Source organism: Geotrypetes seraphini, chromosome 2 (genome assembly GCF_902459505.1).
Source record: "Geotrypetes seraphini chromosome 2, aGeoSer1.1, whole genome shotgun sequence".
NCBI lineage: Eukaryota > Metazoa > Chordata > Amphibia > Gymnophiona > Dermophiidae > Geotrypetes > Geotrypetes seraphini.
The window spans coordinates 129455416-129474010 of record NC_047085.1 but is presented as its reverse complement, the minus strand read 5'-3'; the positions used below and the strand labels follow the sequence as shown (position 1 = coordinate 129474010).

General features: G+C 45.1%; 1 protein-coding gene across 2 annotated transcripts in view; it reads right to left on the bottom strand.

Moving 5' to 3' along the window:
- The window catches only part of LOC117353442 (ras-related protein Rab-10-like), a 60496-nt gene that overhangs the window by 3261 nt on the left and 38640 nt on the right, over nt 1-18595 (bottom strand). For both annotated transcript variants that reach the window (XM_033929379.1, XM_033929378.1), the window contains exon 5: nt 14565-14666. In XM_033929379.1, the coding sequence (XP_033785270.1) occupies nt 14565-14666 (102 nt within the window). The remainder of the gene's footprint in view (nt 1-14564; nt 14667-18595) is intronic.

Genomic DNA, 18595 nt, shown 5'->3' with positions numbered 1-18595 from the left:
TTTCATGTCCCCTACCCATTCCTTTCCCTTTCCTCAAGTCACCTAGAGCCTGATTAGGTGTGCGCGACACACAAATATTAGATTAGATTAGAAAAAGAATCCTTGCGGAGAAATTTAAACAATATGTTTCTAGGCATTTAAACTAGAAGGTGGGGGGTGGCATATGCATGAAGGACAATTATAGAGGCTACCCCCAGCAAAAGACTAGATATGATGGGAGTAAAGATTGCAACATAAACAATATTAGTAACTCACCTCTTAGCATTGCAACGGGAAGTGAAACAAAACAAAAAAACTATACGAAAAAGATTACAGCTGAAAAACAGCAGGAAAGCAATGACCACAAATGCTCACAGTCTAAGCAACAAGTTCATGATCTGCAAGCCCTGATGTTAGGCAGACCTAGATATTGTTGCTATCACAGAGGCATGGTTCAGTGAATCCCATGGATGGGATGCAAACATATCAGGATATAATCTGTTTAGAAAGGACAGAGATGGTTAAAAAGGTGGAGGAGTAGCTCTCTATGTAAAGATCGATATCCAAGTGACTGAAATGCAAGGGACCTGGGGAGAGGAAGAAGCGATATGGATCACTCTGAAAACAGAAGATGGAACTTCTATCTACATGGGTGTAGTCTACAGACCTCTGACTCAATCGCAGCAAATTGATTGTGGATATCTAAAAGTTTGGAAAGAAAGAGGAGGTGCTGCTGTTGGGAGATTTCAACCTGCCAGATGCAGATTGGAAAGTTCCATCTGCGGAATCGGAAAGAAGTAGGGAGACTGTGGATACCTTTCAAGAGGCTCTGCTTAGACAAATGATGACGGAATCCACGAGGGAAAAAACAATATTGGATCTGGTCCTCACAAATGGGGAGAGTATCTGTAATGTTCGAGTGGGTGCTCACCTGGGAAGTAGCGATCATCAAACGGTTTGATTTGATATAACAGCTAAAGTGGAGAGCAGCCTCACAATATTTAAAGTCCTAGATTTCAAACATACGGACTTTAATAAAATGGAAGAGTACTCAAAAAAAGAGCTGTTAGGATAAGAAAAGTGGAAAAACAGTGGTCTAAGCTGAAAGAAGCAATAAAAATGGCTATGGACCTTTATGTGAAGAAAATAAATAAAAACAAGAGAAAAAGGAAACCGATATGGTTCTCCAAACTAGTGGCGGAAAAAATAAAGGCAAAAGAGTTGGCGTTCCTGAAATATAAAAAAAACAAGAAGAGGAGTACAGAAAGGACTACTGAGTGAAACTGAAAGAAGCCAAGAGAGAGATATGTCTGGCGAAAGCGCAGGCAGAAGAGCAAATGGTTAAAAATGTAAAAAAGGAAGACCAAAATTTTTTCAGATATATTAGCGAAAGGAGGAAGATGAAAAATGGAATTGCTAACTAAAAGATGCTAGGAACCGATATACACGCTATACACGCTAAACAAATACTTCTGCTCTGTGTTCATGGAAGAAAATCCTGGAGAAGGACTGAGGTTGTCTTTCAAAGTTACAAATGAAAATGGAGTAGATTCTGCATCGTTTGCGGAGAAAAGTGTTTATGAGCAACTTGAAAAACTGACAGTGGACAAAATGATGGGACCGGACGGAATCCATCCCAGTATACTGATGGAGCTCAGAGAGATTCTGGCGGGTTCTATTAAAGGCTTGTTCAGCAAATCTCTGGAGATGGGAGTGGTTCCTGGGGATTTGAGAAAAGCGGGTGTGGTTCATATTCACAAAAGTGGTCACAACTGCAGGCCGGTAAGCCTCACTTTGGATGTTGGAAAAATAATGCTGAAAGAAAAAAATAATGCTGAAAAAATAATGCTGAAAGAAAGGAGACGTATCTGGCGAAGGACATAAAAAGACTTGAAGCGGTCCAGAGGAGGGCGACAAAAATGATAGGAGGTTTACACCAAAAGACGTATGAGGACAGACTGGAAACCCTGAATATATATACCCTAGAGTAGGGATGTCAAACTCAAATCACATAAGGGGCCGAAATCTAAAACACAGGCTAAGTCGCAGGCCAGATTTTTTACCAGAAGAGGAGGATGGAAAAATTATGTTCTTACCTGTTAATTTTCTTTCCTTTAGACGCAGCAGATGAATCCAGAGACCAATGGGATAGCACACATCTACCAGCAGGCGGAGATAGAGAAACTGATTAACAGGTGGTCCTATTGGCTGGCACTCCTCCTGTATCTCCAGTATAGCTCCTTGCCCAAGCATCCGTAACCATCAAGAGGCATAGCATGTAAAAAACTTCTTTCCCATAACAAATCTCAAAAGGCAATAATACAGAATACAACCATCAATAACAACAAACTTCGAAAGTTGGAAAAGAAAAAAACGACAGACAATATGCAGAAAGGGTGGGGCTCTGCATACATCTGCTGCGTCTAAAGGAAAAAAAATTAACAGTTAAGAACATAATTTTTCCTTCCTTAGCAACAGCAGCAGATGAATCCAGAGACCAATGGGATGTAGCAAAGCAATCCTCAATCTGGGTGGGAAGCAAACGTCACCTCTGTAACAACTGAAGCACTAAACGCATCTACCGCATGCGCCCCCACATCCAACCAGTAATGCTGAGAGAAAGCACTTTCGGAAGACCAAGTAGCCACGAGACAAAACTCCTCCAAGGAAAAAACCTTTGGACCAAGTCCAAGAAGTGGCCATCGTTCTGGCGGAATGGTCATGAAGTTCTTTCGCCAACCGCTTCCCTGCCATCAAGCAAGCGTAAAGAATGTCCTCCTGGACTCATCGAGCGATGGAGGCATTGGACGCCGCCATACGTTTGAGGGGTCCTGTGAGGAATACAAAAAGGTGATCTAAACAACTAAAAGTCATTAGAAACCTAGCTCGCGGAGAACGCTACACACTTTCAAAAAATGCAGTGAATAAAAGCACATCTCCCCATTTCTCCTCCCAGGAAGAAGGAAGGAAAAGTGAGAGTGTCATAAAAGAAAGGATGACACCTCCTTAGAAAGAAATTGTGGTACCGTCCGAACTGACACCCCAGATTTTGTAAATTAGAAATAGGAATCCCCACCAAACAAGGCCTGCAACTCAGAAAACCACCGAGCTGAAGCCATGGCCACAAGAAACCCTGTGTTCAATGGCACAGCCCTTTAGAGTCTCAAAAGACAAGGATGAAATGAAGCCTTCGGTAAACTGCGAAGAAGTACCTTGAGACCGTACTCCGGTACAGGGCTTTCTATGAGGTGTACAAATATACCGTACTCCGTTTAGGAACTGAACTACATGAAGCTGAGAAGTAATCGAAGAGCAATATACCTAGCCCTTGTAAGAAGCTAAGAATAGCACTTGAAGTTGAAGGGAATTAAATGCTTAGCCCTTGGCAATGCACTTATGCCAATGCACTTATGCCAAAAAAGAACTCTGGAAGGGTGCAAATGTTGAGAAGTACCCAAGAAAGGAAAAACCTCCAAAAGAAAGCAGAAGCCACAGGTGAAGATGTCTGTGTCGCCTGGATAAGAGAAGAAACAACCTGCTTCGCATAACCCTTACACGTCAGCCATGACTTTTCAAAAGCTAGGTCGCAATACCAAAGTATTATGAATATCCATGTTGGACCCTAGGTGAGCAAATCCAGAGATACCAGGAAACTCAACAGTCCGGCTGTCGAAAGACTCATCAGATCCACATAGCAAGGATGGCGCCAGTGGCGTACCAAGGGGGGGGGGGGGGGGGGGCGGTCCGCCCCGGGTGCCAGCCCTGAAGGGGTGCTCCCGGCCTTGCCGTTCAGTCCCCCCACACCCCCGAAGAACCGCTCGCCCCACTGACCTTCCTGCACCAACTGTGAAGCAGCAAGCAGCAGGATCGCGAGGTCAGCTATCCCTGAGCTGCTTGGGCGCTGCTTCCTGCGCCACGGTCCCGCCCCTCCTCTGACGTCAGAGGAGGGGCGGGAACGCGGCGCAGGAAGCAGTGCCTAAGCAGCGCAGGGATAGCTGACCTCGCGATCCTGCTGCGGCTGCTTCATAGGTGGCGCAGGAAGGTCAGAGGGGCGAGCGGTCCTTCGGGGGTGGTGAGGACTGAACGGCAAGGCCGGGAGCATAGGTAGTGCTGCTTCATAGGTGGTGCGGGGAGGCCAGGGGGGCGAGCGGTCTTTCAGGGTGGGGCGGGTGGGCAGGTAGGCAGGCATTCAAGGGGGAGGGGGGTGACAGGCAGGCAGGCCTTCAAGGGGGGGGGACAAGCCTTCGGGGGGGTGTGCAGACCTTCAAGGGGAAGGGACAGGCCTTCAAGGGGGGGGGCAGGCAGGCCTTCAAGGGGGGACAGGTCTACAAGGGGGTGGGCAGGCCTACAAGGGGGTGGGACAGGCCTTCAGGGGGGGTGCAGGCCTTCAGGGGGGGTGCAGGACTTCAGGGGGGGTGCAGGCCTTCAAGGGGGGGACAGGCAGGCAGGCCTACAAGGGGGGGACAGGCCTACAAGGGGGTGGGACAGGCCTTCAAGGGGGGGACAGGCCTTCAGGGGGGTGCAGGCCTTTGGGGGGGTGCAGACCTTCAAGGGGGGGGGGGACAGGCCTTCAAGGGGGGGACAGGCCTATAAGGGGGTGGGACAGGCCTTCAAGGGGGGTGCAGGCCTTCAAGGGGAGACAGGCAGACCTTTAAGGGGGGACAGGCCTTTGGGGGGACCCTGGTTTAGAAGTACACGGAGGGAAGGGGGTGTTCAAAGAGACATGCATATGCCAAACTTTGGGGGGGGGGGATGAAGAAATAATGGGTCTGAAAATAGAGGAGAGGGAGAGAAATGATGGACCATGAGATTTAGGGAGGGAAGGGACTGAAAGGGAGATAAATTGGACACAAGGGATGGTGTGGAGGAAGGATAGAGATACTGGATAGGAGGGTAATTGGGAAAAGAAAGGAAGAGATGGTGGACTCTGGGGTGGTGGGGAAGGAGGGAGAGATGCCGGATGAAAGGGTAGTTAAGAAAAGGTGGATCTGTGGAGGGAGATGAAAAAAAGGAAAGATACCAGACTTCCTGGGGAGGGAAGGGAAATGGAAAGGGAGGACAGAGTTGGCAGATGGATGGTTAGCACGCAGAAAGAAGAAAGATGGAGACCCTGGCAAGCAAGTTATCAGAAGAAAACCAGAGCCTTGGACCAACAAGATTTGAAATATAACCAGACAACAAAAGGTAGAAAAATTAATTTTATTTTCTGTTTTGTGATTATAATATGTCAGATTTGAAATGTGTATCCTGACAGAGCTGGTGTTGGACTGCAAACGTGAGCTAGGATTTAACAGAGAGAGGAAAAGTCCTTTTTGTTTCTTTATTTTATTTACACCACAGCGCCAGTGTGGTTAGGAGAAGCCAAAGGGGGTGAAAAAGCTATAAAACCCACCAGGAGTTTTGAAAAAAATCACCCAACTGGGCAGGAAAATCGAATTGAAAAACCAATTCAATAGGCTGAATCGAATCGAAATTTTTTTTCCTGAATCTGGCAGCATTAGTTTGCGCTACTGTCTTAGACTTTAGGACCTGGGATTGGGGAGAGATGGCATCCTCAGTACTTTATAATGCAAGTGAAACGAGGATTTGGTCAGACTTTTGAAGGGTCTGCAGAAAAAAAATATTGTATAGGCCTGGGACATGAAACAGCAGGAAATGGGAACTTTTCTTCCTTCTATTTTTGTGAATGGAAAGGCTGAGGATGTCAGAGAGTTCAGTTAAAATATGTGCTTTATAAGAAAATATAATAATGTGTTTTATAAAGTTTATAGCATAGCTGGCCTACCCAGTGAGGTGTTTCTAGTGGTGGTGGTGGCAGCGTGTCAATGTGTTGAGAGGAAGAGGTGGTCTGGGAAATTCTGCTGAGCAAACTCCGGGCCCATTTCCACCCCCCAGTTAGTCCACTCCACTCAATTGGTTCACACACTGAGTGGGTCTTTGGGTGTTGTGTTGGGATCTCTTCCAGTGGTTTATCAGTATCTCCTTCTGGTCCAAGGAAGGAAACTTTGTTATCCTTAGCATTGACCTACAGAATATGTTTGTAACAGCGCTGCTTGTGTGGCATTAGGCTATGTAGTGATCGAAAGAAAAAAACAGACCTTTGCACATTTTTGCACTATATGGTGGGTGTATGAGGAGATTCACATTTCCTGCACAGCTAAGTCCATGTGAAGTTACCTTGTGCTGTATTTGACATCTAGCAAGGTCTCTGTTTGAAAGGAAAGATCTAAACTTAAAAATGAAGTGGCCAGAAGTTATGGTAAAAGCAGATAGTGTAGCTGGTTTTAAGAAAGATTTGGACAAATTCCTGGAGGAAAAGTCCATAATCTGTTATTAAGACATGGGGGAAGTGTCTGCTTGCCCTGGATCGGTAGCATGGAATGTTGCTACTCTTTGGGTTTTGACCAGGTATTAGTGTCCTGGATTGGCTACCATGAGAATGGGCTACTGGGCATGATGGACCATTGGTCTGACCCAGTTAGGCTATTCTTATGTTATGTTCTCATCTGTAGGGGCCTTTGTTTTCACTTCTTATTTTAATGTATTTTTTTTCTGGGAACTTATCAGTGTTTTTTATAATGGGAACAAAAATGGAAGAGAATTAATGTGTGTGGGATGAGGGGGTAACTAATTTCTTCAGCTAAATAATTCAATCCACTTCAAACAGACATAGGAGAACTCACGCACCATTCACACAACCTCCAACCAAAAACGTCAAAAGAAAAAAACAGTTCGACAACCTCCTAGCCATTCGAGCTGCAACACTCGACCCCCAACCCTACAACCAATTGACATCGACCACATACTGCAAAACCTTCAAAAAGAAATAAAAACCCTTCTATTCAAAAAACACATAAAACCGAACTAACACAATCAGAACTGTCCCAAGCATCACCTGCAACTACTCCATATGTACTTCTGATGTCATGACAATTCAGACATAATTTATGTTATGTTATGTTTGGAATATAAGAAAATTTTCACTGCCTGTTTCTATTCTGACCATTTATTCCATTTCATGGTCATTACAAAAAATATTTTTTTACATTGGGGGGGGGGGGTGTCAAAAAATGATGGGCCCCGGGTGCCACATACCCTAGGTACGTCACTGGATGGCGCAGCCAATCCAGAGATTCTACAAATACTGTGCCCTGAAAGTGAGCTTGAGGTGGCAAATCCAAGCCATTCAGCCAAGGGAAAACACTTAAAAAGAGAAACCAGAGGCGAGAAAGAAGCCACGCTGCTACCCCCTCTGACTCCCACTCCCTGTGCCCGCCAAAGAAACTAGTAAGCTTAGAATTTTGAGACGAGGCCATGAGGTCTAGTTCCAGGAGATCTCACTTCCATAAAAAGAGCTGGAACGCCTGAGCCAAAATTCTCAATATCCAGGATGTAGAAGATTTCACATTTACACTTTCTAGAGCGTACACAGCGCTGTATACTGTAACATACAATAAATGGGCCATGCACAGATTTTGCGGAGAGAAAGTCTATCCACTCTTTTCCTGACCCATAAAATGATCTGCCAACAGAAGATAAAGATGAGGGTCCACTCATTGAAGTAAAACCACAACTTTACCAATTGAGTACCAATGGTCTCCCACTTACGCTCCTCAGAGTCCCGTAAGGCAGAACCGCCCTCAACAGGCAAAGTATGCCGCTTAGCAATCACTGAGACCAGTCTCCACCACTAGCGACTTTAAAGTAGCCCTATCCCCCTCCAGGATGGGATACAAATGAGCCATGGCACACGCCAACTGAAACTGGCGTATTCTACTGCGCTATTACAAAATCCCGAATATCCTGATGCATAAGAAAAGAGCAGGAAACAATACAGATTTCTAGTCATAAAACTTAGCCTCAATAAAATATCCATTCCTTAAACATACACTGACCGAACCCACAGTACTAAGACTCCCAAACAGAACCTGAAGTTCAAACAACAGTAAAAAACACATACATACTCACAAGCTTGTTGTTAGGGCCGGTTGAAGCCAATAAGAGTTGGTTGTACAGCACTAACAGGGCAGAATGTAGCAACTGTGGTCTCTCTTTTTTTTTTTTTTTTAAACAGAGAAGGGAAAGAAGAAAAAATCGAGACCCAGTTAGACCCTCTAGCAATGGAGGGAAGGTGAGGCAGGGACCTGGGGGGGCCCAGGTGTAACACCATTCAGCCGGACACCCCTGTCTCACTGAAGAGAAAATCTCAACAGGAGAAATAGCATTGCCAGCTCAATGAAGAGAAACCTCAACAGGAGAAACAGAATGGCAGTCTCACTGAAGAGAAACCTCAACAGGAGAAAATAATTTTCCAATCACAGCCAGAATCCAGGAGCTATTCGAATAGCGGCCATCACCTGCTGGGAGATAGCACATACTGGAGACCACCAATAGGACCACCTGTTAATCAGTTTCTCTATCTCCACCTGCTGGTAGATGTGTGCTATCCCATTGGTCTCTGGATTCATCTGCTGCTGTTGCTAAAGAAAAAAGGATTGTAGCACAGGAGAAGAAAATAAAATTCTAAGCACAGCGAGAGGAAGTGAAGACAAAAAATACCAGGACCTAAATTGCATATATACTAATGCAAGGAGCCTAAGGCTCAAAATGGGGGAATTAGAAGTCATGGCCAAAACTGAGAACATAGACATCATTGAGGTCTCTGAAACATGGTGGAATGAAGAAAACAAATGGGATACAACACTGCCGGGGTACAAACTCTATCGCCAGGACAGGTCAGGTCAGAAAGGAGGAGGAATAGCCCTATACATAAAAGAAAGCATACACTCGACCAGAGTGGATACAGCAGTGACGACCAACAATTTGGAATTGCTATGGGTTAAAATACCGGGAAGGAAAGGGCCTGAGATAAAGATGGGACTGTACTATCGTCCACCTGGGCAAACTGAAGCTATCGATGAAGAAATGGAAGCCGAGAATGCAGAAGCGGCAACACGATTATTATGAGAGACTTCAACTATCCCGGGATAGACTGGAGTCTTGGAAGCTCAAAATGCGCCAGAGAGACCAGATTCCTGGAGACCATACAGGACTGCTTCATGGATCAACTTGTTAGAGAACCGACGAGAGGGAATGCCACTCTGGATCTAATCCTAAATGGGCTAAGAGGACCTGCGAAGGAAGTGGAAGTAGTGGGACTGTTGGGAAACAGCGATCACAATATGATGAAGTTCAAAGCTGAAGTAGGAATACCGAAGGGAAAGAGAACCATAGCAACAACTTTTAATTTCAAGAAAGCAAACTACAAAGAGATGAGAGTAATGGTAAGGAAGAAACTTAGGAACAGCTCAAAGAAATGGCAGACTGTAGAGCAAGCCTGGTCTTTATTTAAGGACACGGTGATCGATATGCAAAATCTACATATACCAAGATTCAGAAAAGGATGCAAAAAGAATCGAACAAAAGACCCGGCGTGGATAACCATAGAAGTGAAGAAAGTGATAGGTGATAAGAAGAACTCATTTAAGAAATGGAAAAAGGGCAAAACTGAGGAGGACTGGAAAGAGCACAGGAAGTATCAAAAAGAATGTCACCGTGTGGTTAGAAAAGCCAAAAGAGAATATGAAGAAAGGCTAGCCAAGGAAGCATGAAATTTCAAATCGTTCTTCAGATATGTTAAAGGGAAGCAGCTGGCTAGGAAGGAGATGGGATTGCTGGATGACGGAGACAGGAAGAAAGTGGTGAAGGAGGAGAAAGAAGTGGCGGAAAGACTAAACACTTTCTTTTGTTCTTATGTATTTACAAAAGAGGAAACATCCAACATACTGGAACCTGAGCAAATCTTCAAAGGAGCCCAAACAGATAAACTAACATCCATGGAAGTAAGCCTTGAAGACGAACGCAGGCAGTTAGAAAAATTAAAAACTGACAAATCGCCGGGCCCGGACGGAATCCACCCAAAGGTTCTGAAAGAACTAAAGGAGGAAATAGTGGAACTACTACAGCAAGTTTGCAATCTATCCCTGAAAACAGGCGTGATTCCGGAGGATTGGAAGATAGCCAATGTTACGCCCATCTTTAAAAAGGGATCAAGAGGTGACCCGGGGAACTACAGACCGGTGAGTCTGACCTCGGTTCTGGGGAAAATGGCGAAAGCGCTGATAAAAGACAGCATCGATGAGCATTTTGAAAGAAAGAAACTTCTAACCACAAGCCAACATGGCTTCTGCAAGGGGAGATTGTGCCTAACGAACTTACTGCACTTCTTCAAAGGAATTAACAAACGGATGGACAAAGGGGACCCAATAGACATCGTATATTTAGATTTCCAGAAAGCCTTTGACAAGGTACCCCCATGAACGCCTACTTCGGAAACTGAAGAACCATGGGGTGGAAGGAGACGTACACAGATGGATCAGATATTGGTTGGCGGGGATGAAGCAGAGGGTAGAGTGAAAGGCTACTACTCGGACTGGAGGATGTATTTAATTTTAAATGTTTTATTATTCGTACACTTGTTGTAAGATTAAAAAATGAATAAAGAATTAAAAAAAAAAAAAAGAAACAGGGACGAAGTGCGAAATAATAAAATTTGCAGACGATACCAAACTATTCAGTGCTGATCGGACTAAAGAGGACTGCGAAGAATTACAAAGGGACCTGAACAAGCTAGGAGAATGGGCGATGAGGGATGCAGGACGGAGGCTGAGAATTATAGACCGGTGAGTCTTACATCGATAGTGAGTAAACTTATGGAAACACTAATCAAAGGCCAATTGGATATGATCCTGAACGAGGAGAATCTACGAGATCCCCATCAACATGGTTTTACGAAGGGAAGGTCCTGCCAATCAAATCTAATCAGCTTCTTTGACTGGTTAACAAGAAAACTGGATACAGGGGAGTCCCTGGATGTCATGTATTTGGACTTCAGCAAAGCATTTGATAGCGTCCCACACCACAGGTTATTGAGCAAGATGGATTCGATGGGACTGGGTGAAACATTAACCGCATGGGTTAGGGACTGGCTTAGAGGTAGACTTCAGAGAGTAGTGGTACACGGTACCCTCTCCGATACGACGGAGGTGATCAGCGGAGTGCCGCAGGGCTTGGTCTTGGGCCCGATCCTATTTAACATCTTCATAAGAGACTTGGCTGAGGGGCTACGAGGTAAAATTACATTATTCGCTGATGACGCCAAACTATGCAACATAGTAGGCAACTGCACAACAGATGAAAGCACAGTGCCCGACAAAACCTCAATGCCAGGCAGTATGACGCAGGACCTACTCCTGCTGGAGCATTGGTAACTAAGTTTCAATGCCAAAAAATGCAAGGTCATGCACCTTGGCGGCAAAAATCCATGCAGGACTTACACCCTAAATGGTGAGATCCTAGCAAGGACTGTAGCAGAACGTGACTTGAGGGTGATCATTAGCGAAGACATGAAGACTGCCAATCAAGTGGAGAAAGCTTCATCCAGGGCTAGACAAATCATGGGCTGTATCCGTAGAAGTCTCGTCAGCCGTAAGCCCGAGGTCATAATGCCATTGTACAGATCCATGGTGAGACCCCATCTGGAATACTGTGTACAATTCTGGAGGCCGCATTATCAAAAAGATGTGCGGAGAGTTGAGTCGGTTCAGCGAATGGCCACCAGGATGGCCTCAGGTCTCAAGGATCTCCAGTATGAGGAACGACTGGGTAAGTTGCAGCTGTACTCACTCGAGGAACGCAGAGAGAGGGGAGACATGATCAAGATATTCAAATATGTCACAGGCCGTATCGAGGTGGAAGAGGATCTCTTTTTCCTTAAAGGACCCACGGCAACAAGAGGGCATCCGTTGAAAATCAGGGGTGGGAAATTTCATGGCGACACCAGAAAATATTTCTTCACTGAAAGGGTGGTTGATCGCTGGAATAATCTTCCACGACAGGTAATTGAGGCCGGCAGCATGCCAGATTTTAAGAAAAGATGGGATTGGCATGTGGGATCTCTTCATGGAGGTAGTTAAGTGGTGGGCCATTAGTGTGGGCAGACTAGATGGGCCGTGGCCCTTTTCTGCCATCATGTTCTATGTTTCTATGTTTCTATGAGATGGCAGATGAAGTTCAATGTAGAGAAATGTAAATTATTGCATGTGGGAAGCAGAAACCCGAGGTATAGCTATACGATGGGAGGGATATTATTGACTGAGAGTACCCAAGAACGGGACTTGGAGTTAATAGTGGACAAGACAATGAAGCTGTCGGCACAGTGTGCAGCGGCTGCTAAGAGAGCGAATAGAATGCTGGGTATAATCAAGAAGGGTATTACAACCAGAACAAAAGAAGTTATCCTGCCATTGTATCGGGCGATGGTGCGTCCGCATCTAGAGTACTGCGTCCAATACTGGTCGCCATACCTTAAGAAGGATATGGCGATACTCGAGAGGGTTCAGAGGAGAGCGACACGTTTGATAAAGGGTATGGAAAACCTTTCATACACTGAGAGACTGGAGAAACTGGGGCTCTTTTCCCTGGAGAAGAGGAGAATTAGAGGGGATATGATAGAGACTTACAAGATCATGAAGGGCATAGAGAAAGTGGAGAGGGACAGATTCTTCAAACTTTCGAAAACTACAAGAACAAGAGGGCATTAGGAAAAGCTGAAAGTAGACAGATTCAAAACCAGTGCTAGGAAGTATTTCTTCACCCAGCGGGTGGTGGACACCTGGAATGAGCTTCCAGAGGGTGTGATAGGACAGAGTACAGTATTAAGATTTAAGAGGGAATTGGATAATTTTCTGAAGGAAAAGGGGATAGAGGGGTATAGATAGAGGACTACTACACAGATCCTGGACTGCTGGGCACGATGGACCTCTGGTCTGACCCAGCAGAGGCACTTCTTATGTTCTTACTCCCTCCTTTGCTGATGCACAGCGTGGGCCCCAGCGCCGCTGGCTGCTCCGACGCTCACAGACTTCTGTGAGCATCGGATCAATTGCCGCCGCTGCCGCAAAAACCCATGTTGCGTGCCAGCAAAGGAGGGGGTTAGTCTTAGTAGAAGTATAGGGATACAACCTCTCCAACCCCATACCGGCTACAAATAAATAAAAAAAGCCTTTTCCTCTCTTTTAGGTCCTAGTTCACGCTTGCTGTCTAACACCAGCTCTGGCAGGATACACATTTCAAATCTGACATATTGTAATCAAAAAATAGAAAATAAAATTATTTTTTCTACCTTTTGTTGTCTGGTCATTTTGCTTTTAGTCCCAGTTTCTCTTTCTGATTTTGTCTATCTTCTAATTCTCTTTCCAGTGTCTGCTGTCCATTTATTTTCTCCTCTTCTCTTTTGCTCCAGTCCCTTTCAACTTTCCTTCTTTTTTCTTTTCTGCCTCAAATCTTGCCCTCTTTCTCATCCTTATCCTTTTTAAATTTTCAGCTATCTATAAATTTTCCATCTCCAGATCTAACTTCTCTCCCTTTCTCTTCCCAACTGCCCCCCATCCCATCTCTCCCCCCTGTCTGCCTGCCTCCCTCCCTCCCCCCAGGTCCACCATTTCTCTCTTTTTCTTCCCAACGGTTCTCCCTTCAAGTATCTTTTTCCCTCTTTCTCCATACTACCCCAAGACCAACCTCTCTCCCTTCATTTTGCTCTCTTCACACCCCAGCTTGCCTTTCCCTCCCGCGCCAGTCCCTCTCTCCTCATAGCCTGGCGTGTCTTTCCCTCCGGCACAGGTCTGATGTCGCCACCAAGCCAAGGAGTCTGCCAGCCTCAGCGATTCTGCAGTGTTGTATGTGGCTCCCCTCCTGCTTTTCACCTGACGTGTCTGTCTCCAATGATGCGCAACTTCCTGTTTCCGCCCGGATAGACCGCGGCAGACAGAAGGCAGGAGACACTGATGAATCGCTGACAACGCCGGCAGACTTTCCAGCGTGACAGCGATGTCGGACTAGCACAGGAGGGAGGACATGCTGGTCTTTAAGGGGCAGTTCGGGAGCATTGCCACAGGCCACATAAAAAGGCCAGGTAGGCCAGATTCGTCCCACGGGCCTTGTGTTTGACACATGTGCCCTAGAGGAAAGGAGGGACAGGGGAGATATGATTCAGACGTTCAAATACTTGAAAGGTAGTAACGTAGAACAAAATCTTTTCCAGAGAAAGGAAAATGGTCAAACTAGAGAGCATAATTTGAGATTGAGGGGTAGTAGACTCAAGAGTAATGTAAAGAAATTCTTCTTTACGGAGAGGGTGGTGGATGCCTGGAATGCGCTCCTGAGAGAGGTGGTGGAGAGAAAAACGGTGACAATATTGAAGAACTAAGACCAGTACTGGGCAGACTGGCACGGTCTGTGTCTATATATGGCCATTTGGTTGAGGATGGGCTGGGGAGGGCTTCAATGGCTGGGATAGTGTAGATGGGCTGGAGTGAGCTTTGACGGAGACTTCAGTAGTTGGAACCTATGCACAATACCGGGCAGCGCTTTGGATTCTTGCCCCAAAATAGCTAAGAAGAAAAAATAATAATTTTAGATTGAATCAGGTTGGGCAGACTGGATGGACCATTTGGGTCTTTATCTGCTGACATCTACTGTGTTATTAAACATTTAAAACATAAGCATGCAAAAAAATAAAAAATTACCTTGCTATATATTGCCTCAACCAATGTTGAAAATGCTTGATCAATATTTATATTATTTATAGCACTGGTCTCAAAAAATGGTATACCATACTCCCAGGCGAGCTAAATGAAAAGAAAGGAAAATTAGTTATTTTACTTGTGTGTTACTAACAGAATGATCATTAACATCAAAGCTATTGGTAAAACTGTTATCTCAATATTTTTTACAAGAAACTTTTATATGACAATAAACTATTTTAATGCCCAAACTCTGAATATAGGCCATGTCAAGCTTGTTTCAGTCCATCTATTTATTTACATCATGCATAACTCTAACCCACTTTTCCAAACAAATGTCCAAGATGGTATATAGCAAAGGTACAGGGCAATAAGCAAAATACAAACAGATAAAAAAAGATACATAATAATCACAAAAAGTACAAGAGGGGCATAATAAAAAAAAAAAACGTCTAAGTCCCCTTTTAGCCTAAGGCCTTAAACGTTGAAAGTAGAAGCAGGGAAAATGTCCATTATCAAAAAAAACGTCCAAAAGGAAGAGAACCTTGACTCTGTGTAAGAAGAGATGGAAAAATTGGCAGAAGAAATGGCTCCCTGATGCTGAGTTGAAGTACAATGGAGAACCATGGTTGTCTGGGCCACCAAGGAGCTATCAGAATCATGGTGGCGGATTCCTGTTTGAGTTTGACAAGTGTCCTGAGAATACATGGAAATGGAGGGAATACATAGAGGAACTTGTTTATCCAGTCCAGGAGAAAAGCATCTGACTCCAGGTGATGAGGAGAGTATAGTCTGAAACAAAACCGGGGCAGCTTGTTGTTGTGGGAAAATGCAAAAAGGTCTACCTGAGGGGTTCCCCATTGAGAAAAAATTTGATGGAGAGCTGCTGAGTTCAGCATCCATTCGTGAACATAAGAACATAAGCAGTGCCTCTGCTGGGTCAGACCAGAGGTCCATCATAGAAACATAGAAACATAGAATATGACGGCAGAAAAGGGCTGTAGCCCATCAAGTCTGCCCACCTTAATGACCCACCCCCAGACTTCACCCGGCTAGAGATCCCACATACATATCCCATTTCTTTTTGAAATCGAGCACGTTGCTGGCGTTAATCACCTGCAATGGAAGTTCATGCCAATGATCGACCACCCTTTCGGTGAAGAAATACTTCCTGGCGTCGCCATGAAATTGCCCACCTTTGATTTTCAGCGGATGACCTCTTGTGGTTGAAGGTCCTTTAAGAAAGAATATATCGTCTTCCACCTCGATGCGGCCCATGATATATTTAAAAGTCTCAATCATGTCCCCCCTCTCTCTACGTTCCTCGAGCGAGTATAGTTGCAGTCTATTCAGTCTTTCCTCATATGGGAGGTTCTTGAGTCCCGAGACCATCCTGGTGGTCATTCGCTGAACCGACTCGATTCTCCGCACATCTTTTTGATAATGTGGTCTCCAGAATTGAACACAATATTCAAGATGAGGTCTCACCATGGATCTGTACAGGGGCATTATAACTTCGGGCCTCCGGCTGACGAAACCTCTACGGATGCATCCCACCATTTGTCTAGCCTTGGATGCAGCTTTCTCCACCTGCTTGGCAGTTTTCATGTCTTCACTAATGATTACTCCCAAATCACGTTCTGCCCCAGTCCTAGCTAAGGTCTCACCATTCAGAGTGTAAGTTCTGCATGGGTTTTTGCTGCCTAGGTGCATGACCTTACATTTTTTGGCATTAAAGCCCAGCTGCCAAGTCGAGGACCAATGTTCCAATAAGAGCAGGTCCTGCTCCATACTGTCGGGTAAGGTGCTGTTATCTACTATGTTGCATAGTTTGGCGGCGTCGGCGAATAGTGTTATTTTACCTTGAAGCCCTTGAGTCAGGTCTCTTATGTATATGTTGAAAAGGATCGGTCCCAAGACCGATCCCTGTGGCACTCCACTGGTCACCTCCGATGTATTGGAGGGGGTACCGTTAACCACCACCCTCTGGATTCTACCGCTTAACCAGTCATTGACCCATGTCGTCAATATCACTCCCAATCCCATCGAAGTCATCTTGCTCAACAATCTGTGGTGCGGGACGCTATCAAAAGCTTTGCTGAAGTCCAAGTACACGACGTCTAGAGACTTCCCCATATCCAGTTTCCTTGTAACCCAGTCAAAGAAGCTGATCAGATTGGATTGACAGGACCTTCCCTTTGTGAATCCATGCTGCTGGGGATCCTGTAGATTCTCCTCAGTCAGGATCGTATCTAATTCTTGTTTAATAAGTCTTTCCATGAGTTTGCTCACTATTGAGGTGAGACTGACCGGTCTGTAATTTGCAGCTTCCGTTCTGCAACCTTTTTTGTGCAATGGAATGACGTTAGCTGTTTTCCAGTCCATGGGGACTTTTCTGGTACTTAGGGAAAGATTGAACAGCACGGATAGCGGCTCCGCCAGGACATCACACAACTCCCTAAGAATCCTGGGGTGTAGATTGTCCGGTCCCATGGCTTTGTTCACCTTGAGTTTTGATAGTTCGCCATGGACGCTGCTGGGTGTAAACTTGAAGTTTTGAAACGGGTCTTCCGATGTTTGCCTTGCTTGCAATTGTGGACCGGTCCCCGGCGCTTCACAAGTAAAGACTGAGCAAAAGTATTCATTTAGTAGTTTGGCTTTATCAGAATCCGTTTCTGCATAGGTCCCGTCTGTTTTCCTGAGACGTACTATTCCATCTGTGTTTCATTTCCTGTCGCTAATGTATCTGAAGAAGGATTTATCCCCTTTTTTCGCTAGTTGTTCTTCTGTTTGAATCTTGGCCTCTCTGACTGCCGCTTTGACTGCTTTAGACCTGGTCAGATAGTCTTCTTTTGTCACCCTGTTTCCTGTATGCTTGTAGGAAATAAAAGCTTTTTTTTTTTCCTTAACAAGATCTGAGATCTCTGCAGAGAACCACTGGGGCTTGTTCTTCCTCCGTCGTTTGCTTACTGTTTTTATATAGCGGTTTGTTGCCTCATGCAAGGTGCATTTCAGGATTGACCACATAGCCTCTACATTATTGGTTTCAGCTTGGTTTTGTAGCGCCTGATGGACGAAGTCTCCCATGCGTTTAAAGTCAGTGCCCCGAAAGTCGGCAGTCCGTTCATGCAGCGGCCCATCAGGTCCAGGACCTGTATAGTAATCCTCTTTCTATACCCTTCTATCCCCTTTTCCTTCAGGAAGTCATCCAATCCCTTCTTGAACCCCAATACCATACTCTGTCCTATCACACCCTTTGCCCTATCACACCTGGAAGCGAATTCCAGGTGTCCACCACCCTTTGGGTGAAGAAGAACTTCCTAGCATTGGTTCTGAATCTGTCCCCTCTTAATTTTTCCGAATGCCCTCTCGTTCTTGTAGTTTTTGAAAGTTTGAAGAATCTGTCCCTCTCCACTTTCTCTATGCCCTTCATGATTTTGTAAGTCTCTATCATGTCCCAAGTCTCCGCTTTTCCAGGGAAAAGAGCCCCAATTTCTCTAATCTTTCAGCATATGAAAGGTTTTCCATACTTTTTATCAATCGTGTCGCTCTTTTCTGAACCCTCTCAAGTATCGCCGTATACTTCTTAAGGTACAGCAACCAATATTGGAAGCAGTACTCTAGATGCGAGCGCACCATCACCCGATACAATGGCAGGATAACTTCTTTCGTTCTGGTTGCAATACCTTTCTTGATAATACCTAGCATTCTATTCGCCTTCTTAGAGGCCGCTGCGCACTGTGCCAACAGCTTCATTGTCTTGTCTACTATTACCCTCAAGTCCTTTTCTAGGGTACTTTCAACCATTACCAGCCCTCTCATCCTATAGCTGTACTTCAGGTTTCTGTTTCCTACATGCAAGACTTTACATTTCTCTACATTAAACTTCACCTGCCATCTCGTCGCCCACTCTTCTAGTTTGCTCAGGTCCCTTTGTAAATCTTCACAGTCCTCTTTAGTCCAAACTCCACTAAATAGTTTGGTGTTCTCTGCAAATTTTATTACTTCGCACTTTGTCCCTGTTTCTAGATCAT